This window comes from Cololabis saira, chromosome 22, assembly GCF_033807715.1.
Source record: "Cololabis saira isolate AMF1-May2022 chromosome 22, fColSai1.1, whole genome shotgun sequence".
Lineage (NCBI taxonomy): Eukaryota > Metazoa > Chordata > Actinopteri > Beloniformes > Belonidae > Cololabis > Cololabis saira.
Window position 1 is genome coordinate 13735838 of NC_084608.1, and position 24031 is coordinate 13759868.

Here is a 24031-nt window from a genome sequence, read left to right on the forward strand (position 1 = left end):
AAAGAAAGATTAAAAAGATATGTAAATGGTTGAGCAAAACAATCAGCATCCAACTTTAAAAACTATTTGGAGTGGGCTGTAAGTGATTCTGCAATTCAATATTTACATTGGTGATATTCTGAAAGACCGAGGGGCCAGATATACAGATGCTACAGTCCGTGTGTGTCCCGTCCCGGTTCAAGTCCTGCTATGTGTCTTCGCTCCTCTCTGACCCCATTTCTTGTCTGAACACTTTCAACAAAAACCATTAGAGCCAAACAATCATAAAAGTTACTTATACATACAGTTACTTACAATTTTCTGAGAATATTCATTAAAAAAAACTAAATGACTGAAAAAGCTGCTGGAGCAGTGGGGTTTTTGTCCTGGCTCTGGAACTGTGGACCACCTCCACACCCCCAGTAGAGTTTTGGAGGGTGCATGAAGGTTTTCCCAGGTAGTCTACATGTGTTTTGTAGGACATTCAACTGTGTCCCTCCAGGACTCCGGTCAGGAATACTCCAGGAATATGAGGTGCCACAACCTTATACGGGCTGTCCGGTCCCAATACATCCAGTGTCAGGGTTTGGTCTGCACTGCCAACAGCAAGTCAGATTAGTTCCTCATGAGGGTTGGAATCTGCCATGGCTGCCCTTTGTCACAGATTATGTTCATTTTTTTCTGGGACAGAATTTCTAGGCACAGCTGAGGGTTGGAGGGGGTCCAGTTTGGTGACTTATGAAATCATCTGCTTTTTGCAGATGATATGGTTCTGTTGGCTTCATCAGGCAATGACCTGTAACTCTCACTGGAGAGTTTTGCAGCCAAATGTAAAGTGGGCAGGATGAGACTCACCTCCAAATCTGAGACCATGATCCTCAGTAGGAAAAGGGTGGAGTGGGTGGACTCTTTGGTTTGGACATCAGTTCCTTCCCCAAAATGAAGAGTTCAAGTATCTCAGAGTCTTGTTTGCGAGTGAGGGAAGAATGGAGTGGGAAGTTGACAGGCAGATCGGTGTGGCGTAAGCAGCGTTGTTGACACTGCATCGGTCTGTCATAGTTAAGAAGGAATTGAGCTAAAGGTCGAAACTCTCATTTCCTGTCATTATGCGTTCCCACCCACACCTATGGTCATGGCCTGTGGGTAGGGACCGAGATCATGGATACAAATGGCCGAAATGACTTTCCTCCGCAGGGTGTCTGGGTTCTCCCTTAATCATAGGGTGAGAAGCTCGGTCATCCGGGAGGGGCTCAGAGTAGAGCTGCTGCTCTTCCGAGTGGAGAGGAGCCAGATGAGGTGGGTCAGGAATCTGGTTAGGAGGCCTCCTGGACGCCTGACAGACCAGGTTTTCTAAGCACGTCCCACTGGGAGGAGACCCCGGGGAAGACTCAGAACATGCTGGAGGGACTATGTATCCTGGCTTGGGAACTCCTTGGGATCTCCCTAGATGAGCCCAAGTGGATGGGAAGAGGAAAGTCTGGGCTTCTCTGCTTAGAATTTTCCCCTTGCAACCTGACCCTGGATAAGTGGTAACTGACTAAGTGGAAGAAGATGGACAGATGGAGGAAAGCTGTTGGTGGCCTTCTAAAGGTCCACCAGACAAGGCATCAGGACATACCGCATATATCAGCCATTAGCAGCAGACAAAAAGACCCTCCAGATCAACAAAACACAAAAATTATTTGGCTGCTCTTTTCTCTCCCTGGAGGATATTAGTAACAGCTGCTACCTCTCCTGAACTAATACCATGAAAAGAAACAGTGAACTCTTCATTTGAACTGTTCCCATTAGACCGGCACTACAGATTACTCAAAGAAACGCCCACCATCCTCACTGAACAGTGTTCTTCCCTTAGATCATTCAACAACTCGTACATTAATATATATATTTTTTTTTGCATTGGTTTTGATGCTTCTGGGGACTGAATCAATATGGTAAAAGGTCTGACAGCCTAAGATGTTTCTAAATATGTATACAGTAGCTGCCAAATACTTACAAACACTATTTAAATTTCTATTTATAACAGTTTAAAAGGCATTAAAGAGTCTCTGAAGGAGGAGGTAGTCACTCTTGAGTAATCTTGCACGTTTAGGGGCTGAATTAACGGGCACCCTCACCCCAATCAGCTAATGGAACCGCAGTCTAGCATGTTCAGTGAACAGGATAGTGCAGCCCGGAAAGCACCAAAAAATCCACATTGATGAAATGCTGAAATTATAGTCGTCTCACCTGTGGAAGCAGGTTTTGAATTTCACCTGCAGCCTTGCAGAACACGGTAGACAGATACGATCAATTGGGTGACTCAAGTTCTGGTTACATCACAGATAATGATTTTACTCTCAGGTGCTTTGATAGTCTTACGGAGTAAATGTGAATGATCGCTCGAGATTAATTCTCAAACTTGGGGGCAAATTTACTTGACTTGACAACACCTGGACAATTGTGTTACTTTAAGGTGCTCATGTTCCTGTAAGACTTCAGGAACAACAACAACAACCCTGATCTGTCACAGCTAGAATAGCTTTTTATGTATTTCTTTAATCAATTAATCAACATCGTGGACACATGTAGTGGTAATTTCACAGCAGGTTATGAAGGGAAAGAGCTGTGTTACATCACAATACTTTTTTGTCAAACTTTTAGTTTGCTGGCTCTGAACTTGTAGTCTGTGGACTGGAACAAGATACAAAAACCCTTCTCAGTTAGTCTCATTGAAAGGATGTATGCCATCCCTCATCATGTGACTGCTCATCAGATTCCCAATCTGAAATTCAGCTGGAATTGATTAGTTGCATTAACCGACTTTGAACAGAAGAGTGTTTGTGTTTAATGACGATTGCTTAAGAACTTTAAGCTATTTAAAGGGGGAAAACAAAGTGGTTGTTCCCTAACTTTCCCAAGTTGCACCTCTCCTCTCCACCATATCGCTGGACTTGACTCTTGAAGCAACATCAGTGAAAAACTTTGGGAGAGATTTGGCCTTTTTGCTACAAACTCCAGAGATGCAAGCTATCAGGTAAGCTGTTTTGATCAAATCCACAGCAGAAAAAAACATATGGGAAGATAAATCTTGTCAATTAAGTGTTTTTCTAGGTTGGAATGCGATTTTTCCATTTTTGATTTTTCTTTCTAAGCCATTTTCTTCAATGATCTTTCAAAATTCTCATATCTGATTCGTCAGGTCTCTGTTCATCCGCAAGTGTTCTTCGGATGTGCGGCTGGACGGGAAGACGGCTGTAGTAACAGGAGGCAACACTGGAATAGGCAAAGAAACAGCCAAAGACCTTGCTGCAAGAGGCAAGCAAGCACAGCTATATATCTAAAGACCACATTCTTGTCTTTCATTTCTCAGAGTACCTATATGGGAAATATTTAAAGCTTAATTAATGAAATAACCTCATTCATAAGAAAAAAGGACAATACCGGTTTAAACCAAGAAAACCTGATTCAGATTTCAGCATGCATGTACATGCAAACCCCTTTGCCATGTGGAAGAATGAGTCTCCCTTGTGTTCAGGTGCCCGGGTGATTTTGGCGTGCAGAGACACGGCAAAAGGAGAACAAGCTGCTTCTGAAATCATGCGGGAGTTGGAGGGAGGGAAGGTAGTTGTCAAGCAACTGGATCTGGCTAACACCAAATCGATATGCCTGTTTGCTGAAAACGTTTACAACAGTAAGGCTCTCTCTCTCTCTCTCTTCTTCTCTCTTTCACACACATAGTTGTGCATGTCCCATAAAAACTGTAATATCCATGACAATATTCTGTCTTCCAGCGGAGAAGTATCTTCACTACCTGATCAACAATGCAGGTGTGGCTATGTGTCCTCATGCCAGGACTGTGGATGAATTTGAAATGCAATTTGGAGTCAATCACTTGGGTAGGAGCTGAAAGTGTTAAGAAAAAAAGAGAGAGGAGAGCTTGTTTGTGTTCTCAGTCAATGACAGTGATGTTGCATTTCATTGTGTGGAAGAATGCAGCTTTTATTTCCTTATCCCATGACGAATTTTCACCGTCTTCTGCACCACTTCCACTGTTTTCATTCCTCCTCAGGCCATTTCTTCTTGACTTTTCTGCTGCTGGACTTGCTAAAGCACTCGGCGCCATCCCGGGTTATCAATGTGTCATCAGCAGCTCACGCCATGGGCAAGATCCAGTTTGATGACCTGAACGGGGATAAAAACTACCACCCTGTCAAGGCCTATGCCCAGAGCAAGCTGGCTAATGTGCTGTTCACTCGAGAGCTGGCTAAAAGGACAGAGGGTAGGGTGTGTGGCCAGGAGACAGCAGGACTAACAATATGTTTTTGACTGTATGCATCTCTCTGTGCCTCTCTTTCTCTCTGCTTGAGCATTAAAAAACGATCTGCATCTCTTGCCAATGTGAGAGTCTCATGCCTCAACCGCAATCGCTCTGGGCTACAGACAGAGCAAGTACAAACAATTTTATGGAAAATACAACCATCCCTCCGCCAATAACATACTGTTTGTCAGTTTTACTTTTAATCTGACCAGTTTAAAAAAAACAATAACCACAACACATGTTTTAGGGCTTCTTTGGGTTCTTATGCTTTTTCTATTAAAACATGCATTGATTTGAGACATTGTGAAAGTTATCAAGGTTTTTCCTTTTTCTTGTCAATGTGAAAAGAGGATTTCCAAATCCATCCACCTGACGGCCATCTCTGTATCTAATCTCTCTGTATCATTTTCCTACCCAGCTCTTGGTGTGACGGCTTTCTCAGTGGACCCCGGCATGGTGAACACTGAAATTACAAGACATTTAAGGCGCCCTCTTGTGGACATAATCAAGATTTTGTCTTTCATGATCAGGACCCCTGCAGAGGGAGCTTACACCAACATCTACTGTGTCGTCACTCCCGACAGCCAAATGGTCACCGGAGGATTTTATAGGTCAGTTTGAAATATAATTGGGACAATTTTCTTATTTTTGGTGGCGAAAGTGAAAACTAGTCAAACCAGGCCTCTTACGTAATAAAATCAGACACAAGCAATATAACGCCCAACAAAATAATGTCTCCCTTGACAATATGCAGTATTGATAGTATTGATAGTAATGATAGCGTATGTAGTTGTTCTCAATGTATTCTTCGAAACTACACCATAAACATCTCCTGCATGCTTAGACTTTGGCTGTGGACAGTTTTAATATCATATCGTAGAGGAATTTGATTGCTTCATAAAAGGATGTGACACCTTCTCGTCTATCGTGTCATTCCCTTGTTTTCCCTCTCTGTACAGGGACTGTGCCAGTGCAGACAGCTGCAGAGCAGGCCAGGATGACGGCACTGCGTTGAAGCTGTGGGCTGTGAGCTGCCACATGCTCGGCATCCGCTGGAGATGAACAACTCTCCTGCATGCTGTGCAGCAACAGACAGGCCGCTTCAGAGATGCTGCTTTATGCTGAAGCTTCCTAGTTTTACTGAATGTCATGCGTGTGATAGACAGATACTGTGTAGGCAGACAAGAGACATGCTGATCCAGGCCTAAAATTAGATGACAGTTATTGTTCGGTGGAATTGGAAAGTGTAAGAAGGCTGATACTTAAATGTGCAGCTAAAAGACATAACGATAGCTGCTTGCAATAAAAAGCTCACCACCTGCTCTTGTTTGTTTAATTGTGGTTAATTATTTATTCATTTCAATTGTTTTCAGCATTATGAATCATTTCTTTTCCCTTTTATCACAATTTAGTATCTTTTTTAGTCATAGTACACTTTCTAGTAGTTGTATGTTGGTGTTTTAGTTATTTTTGTCATATTGTCGTTGCTGTAGTTGTTTTGGGTTTCTGTCATTAAGCATCTCTTCCAGGTATTTACTGTTGCTGTAGTTGTTTTAAACTTTTTACATGTCTCTAAAGTCGCTTTGCATCTTTCTGTGTATTTTTTAAGTTTTCTGGAGAAGTCTAGATTGGGAGTGCCTTTTTCAACGCTTATCAAGCTGATTTATTGTAGTCATGCGATAACAGAGTTTGTTCTTTTTGACAACCATTTGATTGGTTTTTGACGAGGTACGGGAATTGTCACGGAGAACCTGAAACTGATTTCTCAAGATGTCTGCCATGACTTTTTGGGAGAATCCATGACAAGACGTTAAAGTTACACAAGCATAGCCTTTTTTTCAGTTAGCAGAGAATATTATACTGCTCATTTGTAGTAGGCACAGATGAGAGGTTGAGCGGTTCCCAAAGACAACAGCAAGTCCCCATTTGCTTTCTGGCAATTTCATCTTGAAGTTGACATATGCTAAATTCCAGCTTATTTAAATGTCTGGTAGCTCATGAGGTGCCAAAGACACTTGAGGATTCTGGTGCAGACACAACCCAGACATTCTTAGCTGAGTTAAATGTGTTCAAGCGTCTTCTGACATAGGAAATGCACATCCGGGGGTTCATGACCTTCTCAGGAAATTCAGCCAGATGGAGCCACAGTCACGAAGCTGATTGCAGTATGGCAAATAACATTCAATTGGTGAAGGAGGGATTTTTGAGGCAGCTCTGTAGATTACATCACCAAAATCAAAATATGGGACATGGTCATTTCAACCAAAAGTTGTTTTCCAGAATGTATTAACAAGGATTTATCACAGTAAAGAAACACTATTTGAGATTTGACCTTTGTGAGCAAAATGTTTACGTGCTCCAAAATAATGTGCTGTCAAGACATGGAGGTGCTCATAGCTTTTGACATGATCAAACTCAGAGTCATCCAAGGAAGACATTTTACAGGAACACATAACCCCTGGTAGATTTATATTAAAAAACATTTTCTGTTTGTAATTACATCTAAATGATGACTAGAAAAGGCACCGGAGACATTGTTGAAAGTAGCTTTCAGTGAAGACAATACAGTAGTCGGGAAGGGACTAGATGTATAAATCATAGTGTCATCATGTGTATAGATGTATCTAGAGGGACCAGTGACCTGTGTGCAATATTAACATTAAAAAGCACTGGACCCAATATAGATCCTTGTGGAACACCTTTGAGAAGGTAATCAGAGAGAAGACCACATCAGGCTTCACTTGCTATAAATGGTCAGTACGTTTACATGCAGCAAAGAGATCGGATTTCTGATCGTATCAGATAACGACATGCAGAAGATCGGATCACTTGTCTGAGTATACATGCTGTTCAGAGATCAGATAACTGGCCAGAGTGAACCCCCCCCCAGAGTAAATTCTCCAGCATGCGCAGACTGCAATATCCGATGTCCCCGTATACATGGCGTTAACAACCCGATTGCGAATGGGTTATCTAGGTGCTCCAACCCGATTACTAAATGTCCGACATAGGTCCGAACTGGATCGGGTTCAGGTGTTTACATGCAGTTTAAAAGTCTGAACGATGTCTTATACGATCAGTAACCCTGCTGCATGTAAACGTACTGTGGTAACTATTGAACTTGGCCATATATCCCTCAAATTACATCTCTTAGACTAACAGTTATAAAATAATCAACTTCTAAACTGTAAATCAGTATTAAAGATTTCAAGAGGATCGTTCTGGCTTCCACGGTTTTGTTTCTTTGTGTCCATCAGGCACCATCTATCTATCTATCTATCTATCTATCTATCTATCTATCTATCTATCTATCTATCTATCTATCTATCTATCTATCTATCTATCTATCTATCTATCTATCTATCTATCTATCTATCTATCTATCTATCTATCTATCTATCTATCTATCTATCTATCTATCTATCTATCTATCTATCTATCTATCTATCTATCTATCTATCATAATAAATGAGACATTCCTGAGATTCTTGCTCAAAGCTGGTGTTTTAACTGCCCCCCCACCCCCTATGATGATGCTCCTATCTGCTGAATAACGACCAGTCCCTCCATCTGAGAGCAGAATGCGTGACATTTGTGTGTCTCGGGGATGCTGGGTCCTCAGACAGCAGGGGGCGCGGCGGGGGGGCCGCCTGCTGCTCTCCTCTCCACTCTGGAAGTTGGGAATCAATGTTGCGGCAGCTCGCTGCTGATTGGCGGAGCGGCGGCCGCGGGGAGGGAGGAGGATGACGGCCCCGCTGATGAAGTGGAGGAGAGGACTGGAGGAGTTGCGAGGTGCCGTTCCTGACGCTCACCGGCCCACAAGTGGAAACCAGTTGCTCTCCCGGAAACATGCACTGCAGGTAGGAGTGAAACGTTACTGAAAGGTTACAAGTTAAGCCTGAATTATGGGTCCGCGTTAAATCGACGCAGACCCTACGCCGTAGGTTACGCGGCGACGCGCGCCGTAGGCTTTGCGTTGGTGTAACGCGGAAGCATAAATCAGCCTTTATAGACCGCTGGCTGCATTTGCAACAAGAATGTATGACATTTTAAGAAGATTAAGCTACAAGGGGCTCCCAGATTTGGCATTATTGTTGGACTATAATCATTCATATAATCATCGTTGTTATGTCTAGTATAAAACAAAAATACGCCCAGGGGCCCCTGAGATCCATCAACAGGTCTGTTTAAATAAAAGTTAATACATGCAGTAGTTACTTGCTGTGAAGTAATAAAGTAATATCCGTGAATTGCATTTAGTCCTGCAATTATCTGAATCTGAAGTAAACTTGGGGTCATTATGCGCACTTGGAAACGACAGCACGACAGGAATGCTTCCTCACTTCTGAGTTTTTGTCTCCAGGAGTGTGTGCTGTCACCGCTGGTCATCCGAGGAGAGGCTGGATGGGAAAACTGTCCTCATCACTGGAGCCAACACTGGGATTGGCAAAGAAACTGCCCGAGACCTGGCGAGGAGAGGTAAAGTCCAGCTGCGTTTCTGTTTCTGATGAGTCTGTCTCCTTTCTCCGTCTCTGACGTGTACATTGCGCCTTGTAGTACAGCATTCCTCTCTTTTCTTTCCTGGATATAAGCACCTCTAATGCCTGCATAACTGAGAACTGTGATGGATAATCTTTCACTCTAAATCACGCCTGATCTGTTCACTAACTTCAACTTTAATATATATATATATATATATATATATATATATATATATATATATATATATATATATGTGTATGTTATAGAGCATATGGGAATACTCAGCTCAGCTACATCAAGAGTAATCTTAGCACACCTTAATATCTTTTGAAGACAAAAGCAATCTGGAAAGTTTCATTGCCTCCACCTTGCCTAACATTTTACAGACTACGTGAAAGACAGATGGCAGCGATACAAGAAGATGAGAGTCAGGGGCACAGAGAGAGCATTGTGAGGGTCTGCTCCCATCCCGAGCCAGACAACCAACAAAGAGAGTTGGGAGGGTGCAGACATGCACGCATGCACACACACATAGTATCAAAACTAGTACCGCATGCATGATTCAGTTTGTTTGTTCAAGCACAGCATGAGTTATAGCCCTCCCGTTTATTGAAAGCAACCACCGTCCTTTTTAGATGGCTGTTATTATGTTCATGAGCGAGCAAGTAGGAATAGTTTCTTATTTGATGATGTTTTACAAAATATAATCTGTTCTTGTGGGAAGGAAAGTGAATGAATATACGTATGAAGTGACTGATGAAAAGTGGAAAAACAGGCAGGATATGAAGAAATAATCTCTGAAATGCAATAGTCACACTGCGTTTCTTGCTTCTGGAGAATTAACCTTCGATAGATGGTATCATATTTCAGTAAATGAGATTATGCAATGACACGATGACAACATGATTCGATTTCCACAGATTTATAACCGGCAGTGACACTGTGGGGCATCCACATCCTGGATGGGGAAAATCAAACCGAATCACAACATTTTCTATCATCTATTTCTCTGAATTAACCCCACATGTTTTGGCCCATTCACTATCTTGATAAAGTGAAATGTACATGGTATTTATCCACATATGAACGCTGGGAAGTCTGAGGACACTGTGATTGATTATCCTAATGCTGTGTCATCATCGGCGGGTTTATATTTACAGTAACATGATACAACCCCTGTAGCCTCACTGTTTATTTTCTATATAATTATTGAATTAAAAAAGAAAATTTGCTCCTCTGAAAAGTGGGAACAATTAATTTTTACAACATGGGAACATTGAGACAGAAAACAAAGACGCAGTGATGGGACACAGATGCTATTCTCCGACTGATTAATGGCATTAATAACTCATCCTTTCCTTAATTGCTGGGTGCAGCAGCTATTTTGAATATGTGTGTGAGTGTGTGTGAGAGAGTCTGTGGTGCTGGTTGGTGGTGAGGGGGGGCGGGACTGTCTCTCTGTATGGGAGCTGCACAGACTTGCGTGCATGTCTGTAATGTGGGTGGGGCTGGGTGGGGGGTGGGACATGTGTCCTCAAAACCCCTTTCTGTGCTCATTAAGAAGAATGCGTGGTGATTTGTTTCAGAAGCGAGCAAGAATGACACAGTTGAGAGGACCTTGTGTTCCTGCAAGTGGAGCAGCTGGCTAAATGAGATCCTGAGTGGAAGCTTACAAATCATTAGAGGACGTTTGAAAGTACTGTGACATTTAGGAGCTTCATTACTTACTTGGTAGCTCTGTTTGCCTACACGCTAGTAAAAACTTGACAGATTTCAGCCCCCTCTTTGTTAAATCGTTTATTTTACTGTGCCGCCTTTTGACTTCCTAGTCATTTGTTATTGTAATACACTGCAATTTGTATTCTTTTAAGTCTTTTTGCTGCCAAAAGACAACGACTGCAACAACCCATACCCAAGGATAATGTAGTCCCTTAGCCGATGCTTAACCCGGTTGAACTCAACTGGACAGCTGGGATGACAGTGAGGTGGAACTGGGAGACAGTAAGGTTTTCCTCTCATCCACCTGTCGCTGCCGACCTTTGTTTTTGTAGGTGCACGTGTCATCATGGCGTGCAGAGACCTGGAGAGGGCGGAGGAGGCACGGAACGATATTATGGAGGACACGGGAAATGAGAATCTGGCCATCAGGAAACTGGATCTGTCTGATACCAAGTCCATCAGGGCCTTTGCTGAGATTATCAACAAAGGTAGGCAGCTGCCTGTCAATACATGATTGATAGCCTTCTTGACAGATTACCGCACCAAATGGCACAGTTAAAGCTTATATATTTGTAAGGAAGACAACAGGGACAATAGGTTGTAAATGTGCTTTAACTGTCGGGTCACTGGCGTGTCACTGTAATGCTGTAGAAGCCATCTATTTACCAAATATTAATCATTTATTTAAAATAATCAGTTCTTCCTTTTGATGTTTTTTCCTTTCAGAAGAGAAACAAGTGAATATCCTTATAAACAATGCAGGCATTATGATGTGTCCCTACTCCAAGACAGCCGATGGGTTTGAAATGCAGCTGGGAGTCAACCATTTGGGTAAGTGGTTCTGCATTTTTGTGGTTTGTGTCTTTTCTTTTCTGGAATTTTGCTTCCTTGTCAGAAGCAAGTGAAAAAATATGGGTGAAAGATTAAGCGGAGGAATTTAGTCTTGAGAGTCTGATTAACATCCTTCCATTTGTCCTATTTTTAAGGGAGCGGAAAGTCATTTTAGATGCTTGTGTTTGCAGTTTTGATCTTTTGGTCACTACACACAGTTCATGACCGTGACCACAAAGGACCGACACAAAGTCCACATTACTGCAGAGGCATGTCTAAATCCATTTGTCAATGCTCCCCCGCTCATAATCAGGAAGCCAAAACTGTAGCAATAAGATGACAAACACATCAGCCCTGATATAAATAAGTTTCTCCTTTGGCAGTGATGGCTTCCTACTAGCTTTATTCATAAGCTGTTTGTACGAAATGTGTGCCTGAACACGGTCGCCCACATGCATATGGAGACGCAGATGCCACATGTAGACACGTATGAGTACTTGCATACATTTATTAATATTCTCTGTATAGCTAAGCTGTTTGAATATTGCAACGGTAGAATGAAAGTTTGTGTGTGATGACTTTCCTCAGGTCATTTCCTCTTGACCCACCTGCTGTTGGACCTCATCAAGCGGTCGGCTCCGGCTCGTATCGTCGTGGTGGCGTCAGTGGCTCACACCTGGACTGGGCTGCAGCTGGATGACATTAACAGTGAAACTAGTTACGATACCATGAAGGCCTACGGACAGAGCAAACTAGCGAACGTCCTCTTTGCACGCCATCTTGCTCGCCAGTTACAAGGTGAGGGGAAGTGTTTTCAGAAATAGAGTGGATAAGCAGTCTCTGCTTTCACTTTGCTACCGTGTGCAGTTCAGAATCAGCAAAGAAAACTGCAACTGGAGTATCTGGACCTGTGTGTGTTGTACAGATACAGGGGTCAGCGTGTTCTCCCTCCACCCGGGGGTGGTGCAGTCTGACCTGTGGAGGCACCAACACCAGTGCATCCAGGTGGCAGTGAAAATCTTCAGGGTTTTCACCAAGACGACAGTGGAGGGGGCGCAGACCACCATCTACTGTGCGGTGGAGCCCGGCCTGGAGCGCCTGAGCGGCGGTTACTTCAGGTGACCATCCGAGCAGAGACAGAGCTTTTACAGCTCCAGCTTCATGACGTTCAGGGTTTCCACTTGCTAACATCTGTGTCTCTGTTTGTGTCCAGTGACTGTGCTCCGGCTCGCTGCTCGAGGGCTGCTGCTGATGATGACTTGGCCCATAAGCTGTGGGAGGTCAGCTGCACCATGCTCGGCATCACCTGGCAGTGAATGAAGGATCAAGCTGTACTCTCCGTGTAAACACCACCGATCTAAAGCACTCTCCAGCACTTTCTCTAGAGCCATTAACATTGTGAATATGGTCTGTTTTATCACTTGAAGTGCGGTAGGGTCCGAAAGTAACTGGACTACTCCAAACTTCATCCTTTTTTATACATATTAAAACAAACCATATGTTTTTTTTTCTTTAGGATTCAGTATTAGACATATTTCATTATGTCAAAGGAATAGTTTATGAGTATTATCTTTTCACTGTATTTGTACTAACCGATGAGGGCATTTTCTGTTTAGTTGTTTTTTTGTCGAGAGCAGATGGAGCTCCTTTGTGAAGGTACGTTAATTAGCATAATCTCACACTCGGTGAAAATAAACCGAGGTGTCAAAATTATGTCATAACTGCCATAGACTTTCACTTGACACGTTCTCAGTCAGAGCAGACTGCATTTGATTCAGTCTGGGTAGAGTCCCTCGTATCAGTGTTTTTATAAAAAATGCAGTCAGTTTCCCAGCGTGAAATTCACTAAAGAGGCTCCCTTATACTGTCACGACTAAAATAGATGTTTTATGTTTTTGGGGTAAATTTTTGCAGCTGGCAATTTTTTAAAACTGGTTCAGAAAGTTCCTTATCATTGTTTTGAGGCTGAAAGTCAGCGGAACTAAATAAAATTGATACAAATGTAATTTTCCAATAAAAAGAAAACAAAACAGTTTCAGATTCCCCTCTGGCTTGGTGATGAGACTAAGGACACGTCTTCTGGGTTTAAGATTTCTCATGACTGTCTCCTCTCCACAGAGGTCAAGCCAGTTCAGTTTGGCCGCACAGCTGTGGAGTTGTGATTGACTGAGTCTTAGGATGTTTCATGGTGGATTACAGGGTTAAAGACAACAGATGATATCTAGTGGATTCTGATTAAGTAGATCCTCGATTGTAGAGAGGGTTTAGGTCAAAACCCTCCATTGATTAACTCAGCACTTTTTGCAACTTATTGAATCACAGTGTACACTTGTTGATCTGTAAAAAACTTCAAAGTTCAATGTTGTCATTGATCGGTTACATTGAATTTAGTTGTGTCACACATTCTCCAGTTTCACATGTAATTCCTCTTAAAATTCTCTGATGCAGCTGGATTAAAGTAATACACTGCAAATGACTGCAACACACCAAGGTTGATGGCTGTGATCAACATAAGGTTAGAAAGCTCCAGCATGCTGAGCCTTTGTCGGAGATGTGAAATATGTAACAGCATGACATTAGAGCTCTGCTTGTTTGTCCCATTATCACTTGCTGTTCTCATTTTGATTGCTTTAGTTAAACAACGTATCATTTGGAATAAATTAAACACAGTTAAGGAAGCCAGTGGCACCGACATAGATGGCTGAATTGTGTGACCTACCTCATGGTTGATTTACTACAGTGACGAACATGAAAGGTAACACTGGAATCTTGCTGTGGAGGCACCAGGTATTATTTTAAAGGACGACAATGAAATGAAAATGACAGACTTACAACGGCTAATGATAAACTGAATCACATGAGGGACCCTTGGGACCCTAAGGAATGTGGGATTAGCAAGAGGAATGGCTACATGAATTGAACTTTATCCTATTTCTAATTATGCCTATAAGTACATGTAGGTTCACGCTGAAAAATACCCCAAAAAATGCATCTTTTTAAACAACAAGATCTAACTAAGTGTCTTGTTCACCAGCATGATATTGGATTTCTGACATTTTGTTGCCTCTTCCATTTTAAAAAGTTTGTCAAGGCTAACGTTTGGCATATTGTTTTTTTGTCCATCTCATTATGTTTTTTTTTCTAATTTTGAGGCATTTCCTTATGTTGTTTCCTCAATAACAAGATTGCATTTAAACTTCTATTTCAGTTTTTTTTTTAACAGATTTTTTGATATGATGCTATGCTTATATATGCTTATAAATGTATATATGCTGTTTCAAAGTAGAGGACTGGTTGGATGTTGAGTTGTGTATAAAATAAATCCTTTCAAAGTAGTTTCCTGAAAACTGTATAATCAGCTGGTAGTGCAGCCGCCTCGAAGCTAGAGGGTCCTGGGTTCAATTCCTGCTGGGGACGCTGTGGGTGCTGAGTGCGTGTTTACTTCCCCCATGACTTCAGTGCCCACACCCTGGGTGGGGTTGGTGAAAGGCCTTTCTGTGTGGAGTTTGCATGTTCTTCCCTTATTGCCTTGGGTAGCTAATGTGAGCTACCCTCACAAAAACCTGGGCTATACATGGTCCCCTCTGGGTGCCAGATGGGGTGGGGAGGATCTGGCTGGAATAACGTGATTCCTTCCACGCGCTACGTCCGGCCAGAGAAGCCCCACCCTGTCTGGTGAGAAGAAGCGGCTGCTCACTCCTCAGGTTAAGGAGGAGACCTGAGCTCAGTGTAGGCCCTCCTGGGGTTGGCTGAGGGTGAGCAATGCCCAGGACTGACTTAGGTAGGAGCACTGGGTGAAAAAATTGGAAAAAATCAGGGATAAAAACATAAAAAAAAAATCAACAGCAAAAAAACAAATGTATAATCACCTGACCCTCTCACTCAATTCATAATGATGTCATTGTAATCAATTGTAAGTTAAATAATCACTGTTCTTATTGCGGGGCGGTTAATTGGTGACTCTAAATTGCCCGTAGGTGTGAGTGTGAGTATGTCTGGTTGTTTGTATATCTATGTGGCCCTGTGATGGACTGGTGACCTGTCCAGGGTGAACCCCTGCCTCTCTCCCGTAATGAGCTGAGATAGGCTCCAGCAGACCCCCGTGACCCTGTGAAGGATAAAGCGGGTATAGAAATGGATGGATCGTTTTATTGCATCAGATGTTGAAGAAATACCTTTCTAGGCAAATAAATTGACTATTTTTTGCAAAAAAAAGAGAAAACTGTGACGAATGTGGTCATTTGGTACAAAGATTAAAAAAAAGGTTTAAGGCAATTCAGAGAAAAAACACGTATGACAATAATGGAAATGTTAAAGCCTTACCTTAAGGTTTAAGCATAAACATACTATTATTTTTTTCTTCCTATGTTATTTTATTCCAGCCATTATTTCCACTAAATCAATCAAAACAGTAAAACCTGCGGTGACGCCACTCTGAATGTTCACCTCCCAGCCTCCAGGTGGCAGTGAACACGAACCACAAAACAGTGAACACGGAAGAGGAGGCGACATGCCGCGCATGCGCCATTTAAGTCTACGTCAGCTCTGTTTCCTTCAGCTGAAGCGACGTGTCTTTTCTCTTCGTGTCGAGCAGCTCAAACTGGTAACGCCAACGATTTCCTTACGATATTATTATAATTAGATGTAAAGGAGACGCATTTTTTGTGATTGAGGGATATTTTAAGCTTTGTTTAGTTGTTTAGGTCGAACTGAAAACACAATGTTACGTTAGTTTGGTAATTATCGTCGTTTTGATGCTGCTGTCGTTGACGTCAGCAGTGGAGTTGATCAGCTTTAACACCGACCTCACTTGAAACTGTTCTGTATTTTATCTTCCCCAGTGCTTTAATCATGGACCAGGTGATGCAGTTCGTGGAGCCTAGTCGGCAGTTCGTCAAAGACTCCATAAGGCTTGTAAAGAGGTGTACAAAACCCGACAGAAAAGGTAGGTTTATCTTCCTATCGTCGATCGATCAGGGGGGGTTGGGTTTAGTTTAGTTTATTTTGCACATAAAACATAATGGTAAAAAACAAAGGTCAAATGAAGCATTGTGCAGGAGAGGTGGAAGCCAAAAAGGCTTATGAAAATGCCTCCCCTTTATATAACAAATGCAAAAGCAAAAACACAATACAGAAATAGATAATATAAGACAGAAAAAGAAAATTTAACATGAAAAAGAAAAACACTACTGAATTATTGAAAGATGGGAAAAAAATGAAGGAAATATAGTATAATTGCATGCATTAAAAACTCCAGATGTGTTTCTGATCTTAACTAAAAAATGATTTTTTTCAAGTGTTTTTTGAACAAAGCCAGTGAAGATATTGATTTTAGTGATGTAGGTAAATTGTTCCATAGATGTATTTTAAAGTGCGTTGATTGTCCGGCATAAAGGAAGGTGAAAGTTCTTTGAGTGTCGTGTCTGATATGAATGGATGTCTGAGGAAAACTTAAAAAAAAATCTTGAAGCTGAGTGGCAGGTCATGAGATGAATATACAAACTTATACATAAACACACAGGTTTGATAGGTGTTCACATTGAAGACAGATAACAAATTACATTTTTAAAAAGAAAAATGAAAGATTCTGTTTTTTTGGCAAAAGTAACCATTCTCAAAAATGTCTTTTGGGCTAGCAGGATCTTATTGAGAAAGGTAGGACATGTAGCTGCCCATACAGAATTACAATACACAATATATGGATAAATTAAACTATAATAACAAGTTAAAATACATGATTGATTCACCAGTGATCGTATTCTACTCAAAATACCGATTGACCTCATAGTTTTTTTACAGACAGGTTCAGTATGGCACTTCCATGTGGGTGTTAGTTAATTAGCTATACTGAGACCTAAATAAGTAATTGAATTAAATGTTGTTTTCTTCGGGTGTGTCTTCTTCCAGAGTTCCAGAAGATTGCCATGGCAACAGCCATTGGGTTTGCCATCATGGGTTTCATTGGTTTCTTCGTGAAGCTCATTCACATCCCCATCAACAACATCATTGTGTGAGTGCAAGTGTCTTCATATTTCAGCACAGTGTCTGATGTAAAACACATTGACTGACCAAAACACTGTTAGTGCTACTTTCTGCTTGCAACAAACATTATCAAATGACCTTTGAGACAAATTGGTGAAGCAGAAACCTACCACGATTAAGTTTGTGCGAATCAATTCAATTAAATTTTATTTATATAGCGTCTATCACAACAGAAGTTGTCTCTAGGGTCTTTCCAGAGACCAGAACATGACCCCCGAGCAATTATTACATAAACATAACATCAACAATGGCAGGTAAAAAAAAAAAAATAATCATAATATTAAAATATTCATAATAGCATGTTAAAATCACTGGCACTCGGCATCAAAATGACATGCTGTTTTGTATAATAGCAGACTGGCAACAGATCTTAATATATAAAAAAAAAAAACTTCATTCATCAAAACTATTAATTTTATCAAAAGATTATACCAATGTTGGAGTTTGAGCCCGGGTAAGGTCCAATCCAAGTCCAGAGCTGTCAGCTTCTTCAGGACATGCAGTTTTGAAACATTTAAATAACCTCAGAGCATTTGTATTCTTGTTGCATTGAATACTCTTTTTTTTAAATTATTTTACTTGCAGTGAAATCTCTACCACTCTACCGTTGCTATACACTGAGCAAAATACATTGTAGCACTTCTGTGTGAAATGTTGCCAGATGATGGCTATAGTTAAAAATTGTTCCTATCGTCTCATCAGTCGTTGTTCTACATACTATTACTTGGAGCACTTCTTACCACTATACAGATAATCCTAAGGATTTTTTTTTCTGGCATTTTAATGCTATTAGTTTGGTCCTTAACGTGGCACATGTATTACATTAACTGGCATGTGGAAATGTAATAGATAATACAATTGAAATTAACAGTGGATTTCATGTTATCTTATTGAAAATGATACCATATTGCATAAAATAAAAAACTTGCTTAGAAATTTGAATGCAGTTAATGCAAAAGTCCAAATCCAGTGTTAAAGTCATAAGTTCTTTTTAACTTGGGGCTTAAGTCAGACTTGAATAAGTCTGTTATACTATATGTATTAGTGTTCCCAAACTGATGCTTTACATGCCAAACTCCATAAGTTCAGTTGTGAGATTTTAAAATGTATTATATAATCAAGTCACTTAACTAACACAATGCTTAGATATGACTACAAACATTTGATACAATTGTATCTGATCAAGTTTTTTTCTTGCACGAGTATGAATTTTAACAAATGAGGGAGGAACAAAAAATGCACACACAGTAAAGAGTTAAAAAGGCAGCCATTTTTATTTTTGAGCACTTACAAAACATAGAAATACTGTGTAGGCCTGCTACAAAGTTCCCTCCAGAAACTGTATTAATCTTTCTGTATTTGAAGAGCTTTTTTAGCAGTAATTGTGTTGTCATTCAGACAGTTACTGTAAAACTGGTTTCTAACTGTGTTTTCTTTTTTCTTTAGTGGTGGTTAAATCTTGTTCGAGCAAAAACACACCATCTGCGGGGAGATGCTGGCGGATGTTATTGGAGTGGTTTGATGGGGACTGAAGGGACGGCATTTTTATAGTCTGTTCTCAACGTTTATATTGTGACATGTAAATAAATCAAGTGGAAACCCAAATCCTGATTTTGTTTTTCTTCACAAATTGTCTTATCTTCACAGCATAGAATACATTTTTTTGATCTTCAGCTTTCAAAAGGCACAATTAAGTTTGAAATCAGGCACCATTTTCTTCTTGCATTTAATTTACAGTAACAGACTGAGCAGCAGCATCATAATTAAGGCACATAGTAAAAACTGCAAAGCTAACTCTTGCACTACATGAAGTGCAAGGATGGATTGCAAATCGTAAGCTTTTTAATCAGTTTCATGGTCTGTTTTCGGGGAACATCTTTTATTCTTTCTTCGTGCGTATGCCCATGCTCCAAAGCAGAGGTTGGTCTGTTGTCACGGTGACGGCTTTCCTAGGATTTCCATCACCAGGGTCCTCATAGGTGTTGGAGGTGCTCACCAGTTTCCCAAACTGCAGGGTGTCGTTATCTGGAAAGAACAGACAATAAATTAGTGATACAACTCGCACAGACGTCTAATTGTATTTTAATAACCAGAATGTAGCTGTATAATAAAGCTTCATTTGTGAGGATGTAGTCTGGGGCAGCTTGTGTCCCTGAGTAACCTCAGAAATACTCAGTCTATTATCTTAAGACTACTGAGAATATTCTCACTTTCTGGTTAATAAAGAGCAAATCTTCTCCACTAACAAGAACAGGAACCAGTGAGCTGTAAAAGTCAGGCAAAGCTGTGAAAAGTTAAGTGAATTATTCAAGCCTAGATTGTAACTGAGATGCATTTTCACCTCTATAACCAACGTTAAAAATGTAATTGACTACAAGTAAAAATGGCTTAAGATTCTGGGCCTTATTCTTCAAAGGTTGAACCATAACGGTGGCTGGTGCACCTTCTGTCTTCATTTTACATGGATCCTTAAATTCTTTTTTTAATTTCCAAGTTTAATACGTGATACCCTAAGTGTCAAAACTCCCAGCTTTATGTTTATGACTATAAATATAGTACTGTGGAGAATTAATCTGCAATAGTCTTGAGTGGAATGATCAAAACCTGAAGGAAACAGCGGGCCAACACTGACCTCCAGTGGTCAAAATATCCAACTGAGTATTTTCAGTTCTCACTCGGTAACTGCCCTCTGCTGGCTCCTTACAGGAACAAGTCAGGCTGCCTGTGGAGGATCTCCAAGCTGTAGCCATTATCAATCACTCACCGTATGTTTGAGAGAAGATCTTTAATGTGTATTTGATCAATTCCTTTTAATTTTATTTATATAGCATCTATTACAACAGAAGTTGTCTCTAGGCGCTTTCCAGAGACCCAGAACATGACCCCCGAGCAATTATTTATTACATAAACATAAAAAATGGCAGGTAAAAACTCCCCTAGTGGGGAAAAAACCTTAAAAAACTCAATGTCCCCACTCTCTGCTGTTACACATGTCTTTTTAAGCCTTTACGAATTCCATGTGAGGCTCAAAAAGTTTTAAATCCCCAGCAGAGGTCATGCTTTTCTTAAAGAGGCCGGGCTGGAGAGAGTCGCTCTACCTTTAGCTTTGCCTTCAGTATCTGAAAATCCTCCTCTATTGGGTTGAGATAAGGCGACTGACTTGGACATTGAAAAAGTCTTTACATTCAAAATGTCTCCAGTTACTTCAAAGTATGTTTAGGGTCATTAAAAACGGAAGAAATGTAAACTTGGGGAACCACGGTTATTTGGCTGCCAGTTCCATTTATTTAGTGGATTCTGAGCAAGCGGAGCTGACAAGCTCCCCGAGACTGCAGCTGGTGAATCATGACTAATATGAAAGGGCCAAACTCACCAGTTACATTTACAGCAGAGTTCACTGTTAATTGCTCACTTTTAACCCAACGCTATGTCATTACCATCAGTAGCAAATTCACTTTTAACTTCTGACTGCACAAGTCAGCACATTTGGGAAAGGCTGCTTTAAAGGTGTGGAGATATTTGCTGTGGTTCTTATTCAAGGAGGGTTATCTAGAAGCCTGTCACCTATTTATGTTTCAGCACTTTAATAAACAAAGATTCAATAGCTTTTTTTTCCCCCCTTCCACTTTTATAGCCTCTAAAGCACTTTCTCTCCATTTTCTTTCTTTTTTTTTTTAAAAGCCATCTTGATGCAATTATCAGGTTTGCCAGCTTGGTGTCAGCGGGCCACGAGCAGTCTTTGAAATTGTGTTGGAGGATTAGTACTCTGAGCACCACCAACCACAGCAGGAACAAAAGGCCAGGGGAGGTTTTGTTGCTATTTGCCAATCATTTCCTCCTCATTCAAAGCTCTCCTCTAGAGAGGAAACAACAGCACTACTCTGAAAACCCTGCATTGACCAGTGACACTCAAGTTCCAGTCCGTAATCTTTCAAACACATCAACAGACACGTCAGCGTGTTCATAAAGTAGTGCATTTGTAAAGGTCACTCAAAAGATGTTCTTGTTTTTTGTCTCCTCTCGTCCGATCAGGTGTCGGTAGCAGAGCACCTAGCCACAGTAAATACGCTCATTTTATATTCAACAACCCGTCTAAGAATTACAGAAGAATCAGTGCAGAGCTTAAAGTCTGGTTTACAAAAGCTATATCTGATGGAAGGTTCCCATCAGATATGAAATACGTGGAAGGAAAAAAAAGAAACATGTTTCAGTTGCTTTGATTGTGCCATGATTGTCTGAGTACTGCTCAAATCAGTCACTCTCTAAAAGTCCCCTGGAGAGGAGCGAAGAACTCATCAACGCGCGCTAAGTTGGAGTTTTACAACTTTGTTGATCCGTGAAGGTCAGAGAAGGAAAGTCAAACCTTTCCAACATGTCTTCAGTCTGGCTTATAGTCTCCTCCAGGTCAAACTAAAACTTTGCGTGTCCACACGCAAGCAGGGATATGAATATGCATTCTGCTTGATTTAATTATCAAGCTTTGGATGCATGTGTTTCTCTTTTAATGAACCTAAATCCTTCAGAAATGCTGTAGACATGGATGGCCTGCTTTCCACTAATAAATCATTGGCATCACTAATGGTTCCTTTTTTTTCCCCAAATAAAAAGGTATAGATTTGGTTTTTACCTTGGCGTGTATCGGCTACCTGCTGCTGCCTTCCTCAGAAGTGTCAGCCGATGGCGGGTGTGTCGTGTTTTTGTTCAGCTGTTACGAGGGGCAGTGGTCGACTTTTGCAATGGTCTGATATGGCCGATTTAAGTTCTCGCGGTCTGTTTGTTCTTTTGCGCATCTCGTGAGTTGCAGCGATGTTCCTTTTTCGTATGTCATTGGATGACACTTCGGATGAAGGCAGCAGCAGGTAGCCGAAACATGTCAAGGTAAAAACCAAATCTATACCTTTGCTTGAACAAAAGAAAGCGGGCAAAGCATGTGCAGGTAGTCCAGGTTCGTATCCCGGCCTGTGACGCTTTGCTGTGCGTGTGTTTCCTGTCAAGCCACTTTCAAATAAAGAATAAAAACAAACAAACATCATTTGCACCACAACCCAACAACCGTGACAACATAGAGAAGAAGAAAAAACAATGTCACCAAGTGAAATTGTTTAACAGTGAATTTGAAATCAGAAAAAAAGGCACAACAGTGTCAATGACCCAGTACAGTTGAGATAAAGGAAATGGCCAAATTACAAATGAGGCGGAAAAAAGGAGCAAATCAGGACTGCAGTGGAGCAAGTTCTTCATAAACTACACAAAGAAAAGTCTTAGATAACCCGTCATCAAATTATACCTAACATTTTATTTGTAAAACCTTCATTACAATCACATTAACAAGTTAGTGCAACAGTGCCAGATGAGCTATCCACAGAAAGTTATTTATAACGCACAATTAAACAAGAACTCAAAAGAAATAAACTCAGGAAAAAGATATCAGAGCATGAAGCAATCTCAGTCGAACCGTTAGTGTTTCTGCTCCTACTTCTGCATTTAAGGCTTGAATTGCTTCAAGAAAATGTGCATACATGGATAGAAAAACACATTGTTAACGCACATTTGCTCTCTATCATCATCAGCGTTTGGAAGGAGCCAAGTTTTTGTACGTTCACATGCATTTTGCTGAAGATGTCAGTACCACTGAAACTGCTTATTTTACACGTGGAGGATTTTTGACTCTAGTCTGAGGTCTTGAATGACTGAGCTCCTAAGACTTGGTGAGAGCACCACGGTGTGGGGACTAGTTTTACTCCCACTCCAACACCAATTCATCATTGTTTGAACAGCCTGTCATAGTATTTCACTTTATTTCAGGTCTGGAAATATTTCATATTAATATCAATATTCAATGTAAAACATCTGGGTTTTTTTGCAAGCTCTATTTATTTTGGATACATAAACTTTAGTGATCTTTCCTTGGCACAAACTTACTCAGACTTTCTATGTAAAGGTCATTCCAGTTCTCTTGTGAGGAAGAAAGAGCCTAATTACTCCTCCAACCATGAAGACAAACTAATACAAACCTAACACCTCCCATTATTTTAGCATTGTCTTCAAAACACAAATATGAAGGTTAAAAAATAAGAGTTTTATGAATATGCAAATGCCGTTGGAGCAATAATATCACACAAGGGTGGAAAACACAGAAGAATAAAGACGAGAAGAAATGAAGTGAGTCATTTGTCCACAGGCGCTCGCATACACACCAAACAGGGACGAAGAAAAATCCAGTTTTTGTTCAGAGACTTTGAAACAAGCAAGGTATTAAAGAAGCTCCACTCGGCATTGGGAGGAGAATAAGCCTTATGTGAAGTTGGGTTGCTTAATAACAGTGAGTGCAGTCGCTGGATGCCATGGGAGTATGAGAATATCCTCTGACAGGGATGAATTGCTGGCTTGGAGTTTTCTCTTGGCAGCCTAATGTGTTTTCAACATGTTTTTATCAGCATGAAGTCTTCTAATAGCTGGGAAAACATAGAGTACTAAAGGCAAGTACTGCGGTGCTCTGCAATATATGTGAGTGAGAACAAGCATTTTTTTAAGCTTTATTTGTTAAGGTCAATAGTTCTGGATAGGAAAGGCGATATAAGCAAGGATTTCTGTATTGACTCATAAAAATGTGAAATTTAAACCCTCGAAAACCAATTTTCTTCCTCAGCTTCTTATTATGAGGAATGTGGTCCTAAA

General features: G+C 40.8%; 4 protein-coding genes across 5 annotated transcripts in view; 3 read left to right on the forward strand and 1 right to left on the reverse strand.

The window, feature by feature from the left end:
• The first annotated feature begins 2947 nt into the window (after positions 1-2947).
• si:dkey-73n8.3 (uncharacterized protein LOC100150965 homolog) lies at positions 2948-5638 on the forward strand. The gene is made up of 7 exons (XM_061713899.1): positions 2948-2995; positions 3161-3276; positions 3497-3652; positions 3753-3857; positions 4031-4240; positions 4698-4890; positions 5239-5638. The coding sequence occupies exons 1-7, from the start codon at positions 2982-2984 to the stop codon at positions 5339-5341; spliced, it is 897 nt and encodes a 298-aa protein (XP_061569883.1). The 5' UTR covers positions 2948-2981; the 3' UTR covers positions 5342-5638.
• A 2363-nt stretch (positions 5639-8001) lies between these two features.
• zgc:112332 (uncharacterized protein LOC553712 homolog) lies at positions 8002-15662 on the forward strand. The gene is made up of 7 exons (XM_061713898.1): positions 8002-8139; positions 8643-8758; positions 10813-10968; positions 11207-11311; positions 11900-12109; positions 12237-12429; positions 12525-15662. The coding sequence occupies exons 1-7, from the start codon at positions 8129-8131 to the stop codon at positions 12625-12627; spliced, it is 894 nt and encodes a 297-aa protein (XP_061569882.1). The 5' UTR covers positions 8002-8128; the 3' UTR covers positions 12628-15662.
• Positions 15663-15804: 142 nt separating this feature from the next.
• Positions 15805-18958, forward strand: sec61g (SEC61 translocon subunit gamma). The gene is made up of 4 exons (XM_061713905.1): positions 15805-15914; positions 16153-16256; positions 17219-17321; positions 18800-18958. The coding sequence occupies exons 2-4, from the start codon at positions 16163-16165 to the stop codon at positions 18807-18809; spliced, it is 207 nt and encodes a 68-aa protein (XP_061569889.1). The 5' UTR covers positions 15805-15914; positions 16153-16162; the 3' UTR covers positions 18810-18958.
• The window catches only part of tpk1 (thiamin pyrophosphokinase 1), a 363180-nt gene continuing 357757 nt past the window's right edge, over positions 18609-24031 (reverse strand). For both annotated transcript variants that reach the window (XM_061713901.1, XM_061713900.1), the window contains exon 9: positions 18609-19378. In XM_061713901.1, coding sequence (XP_061569885.1) covers positions 19233-19378 — 146 coding nt within the window. In that variant the 3' untranslated portion in view covers positions 18609-19232. The remainder of the gene's footprint in view (positions 19379-24031) is intronic.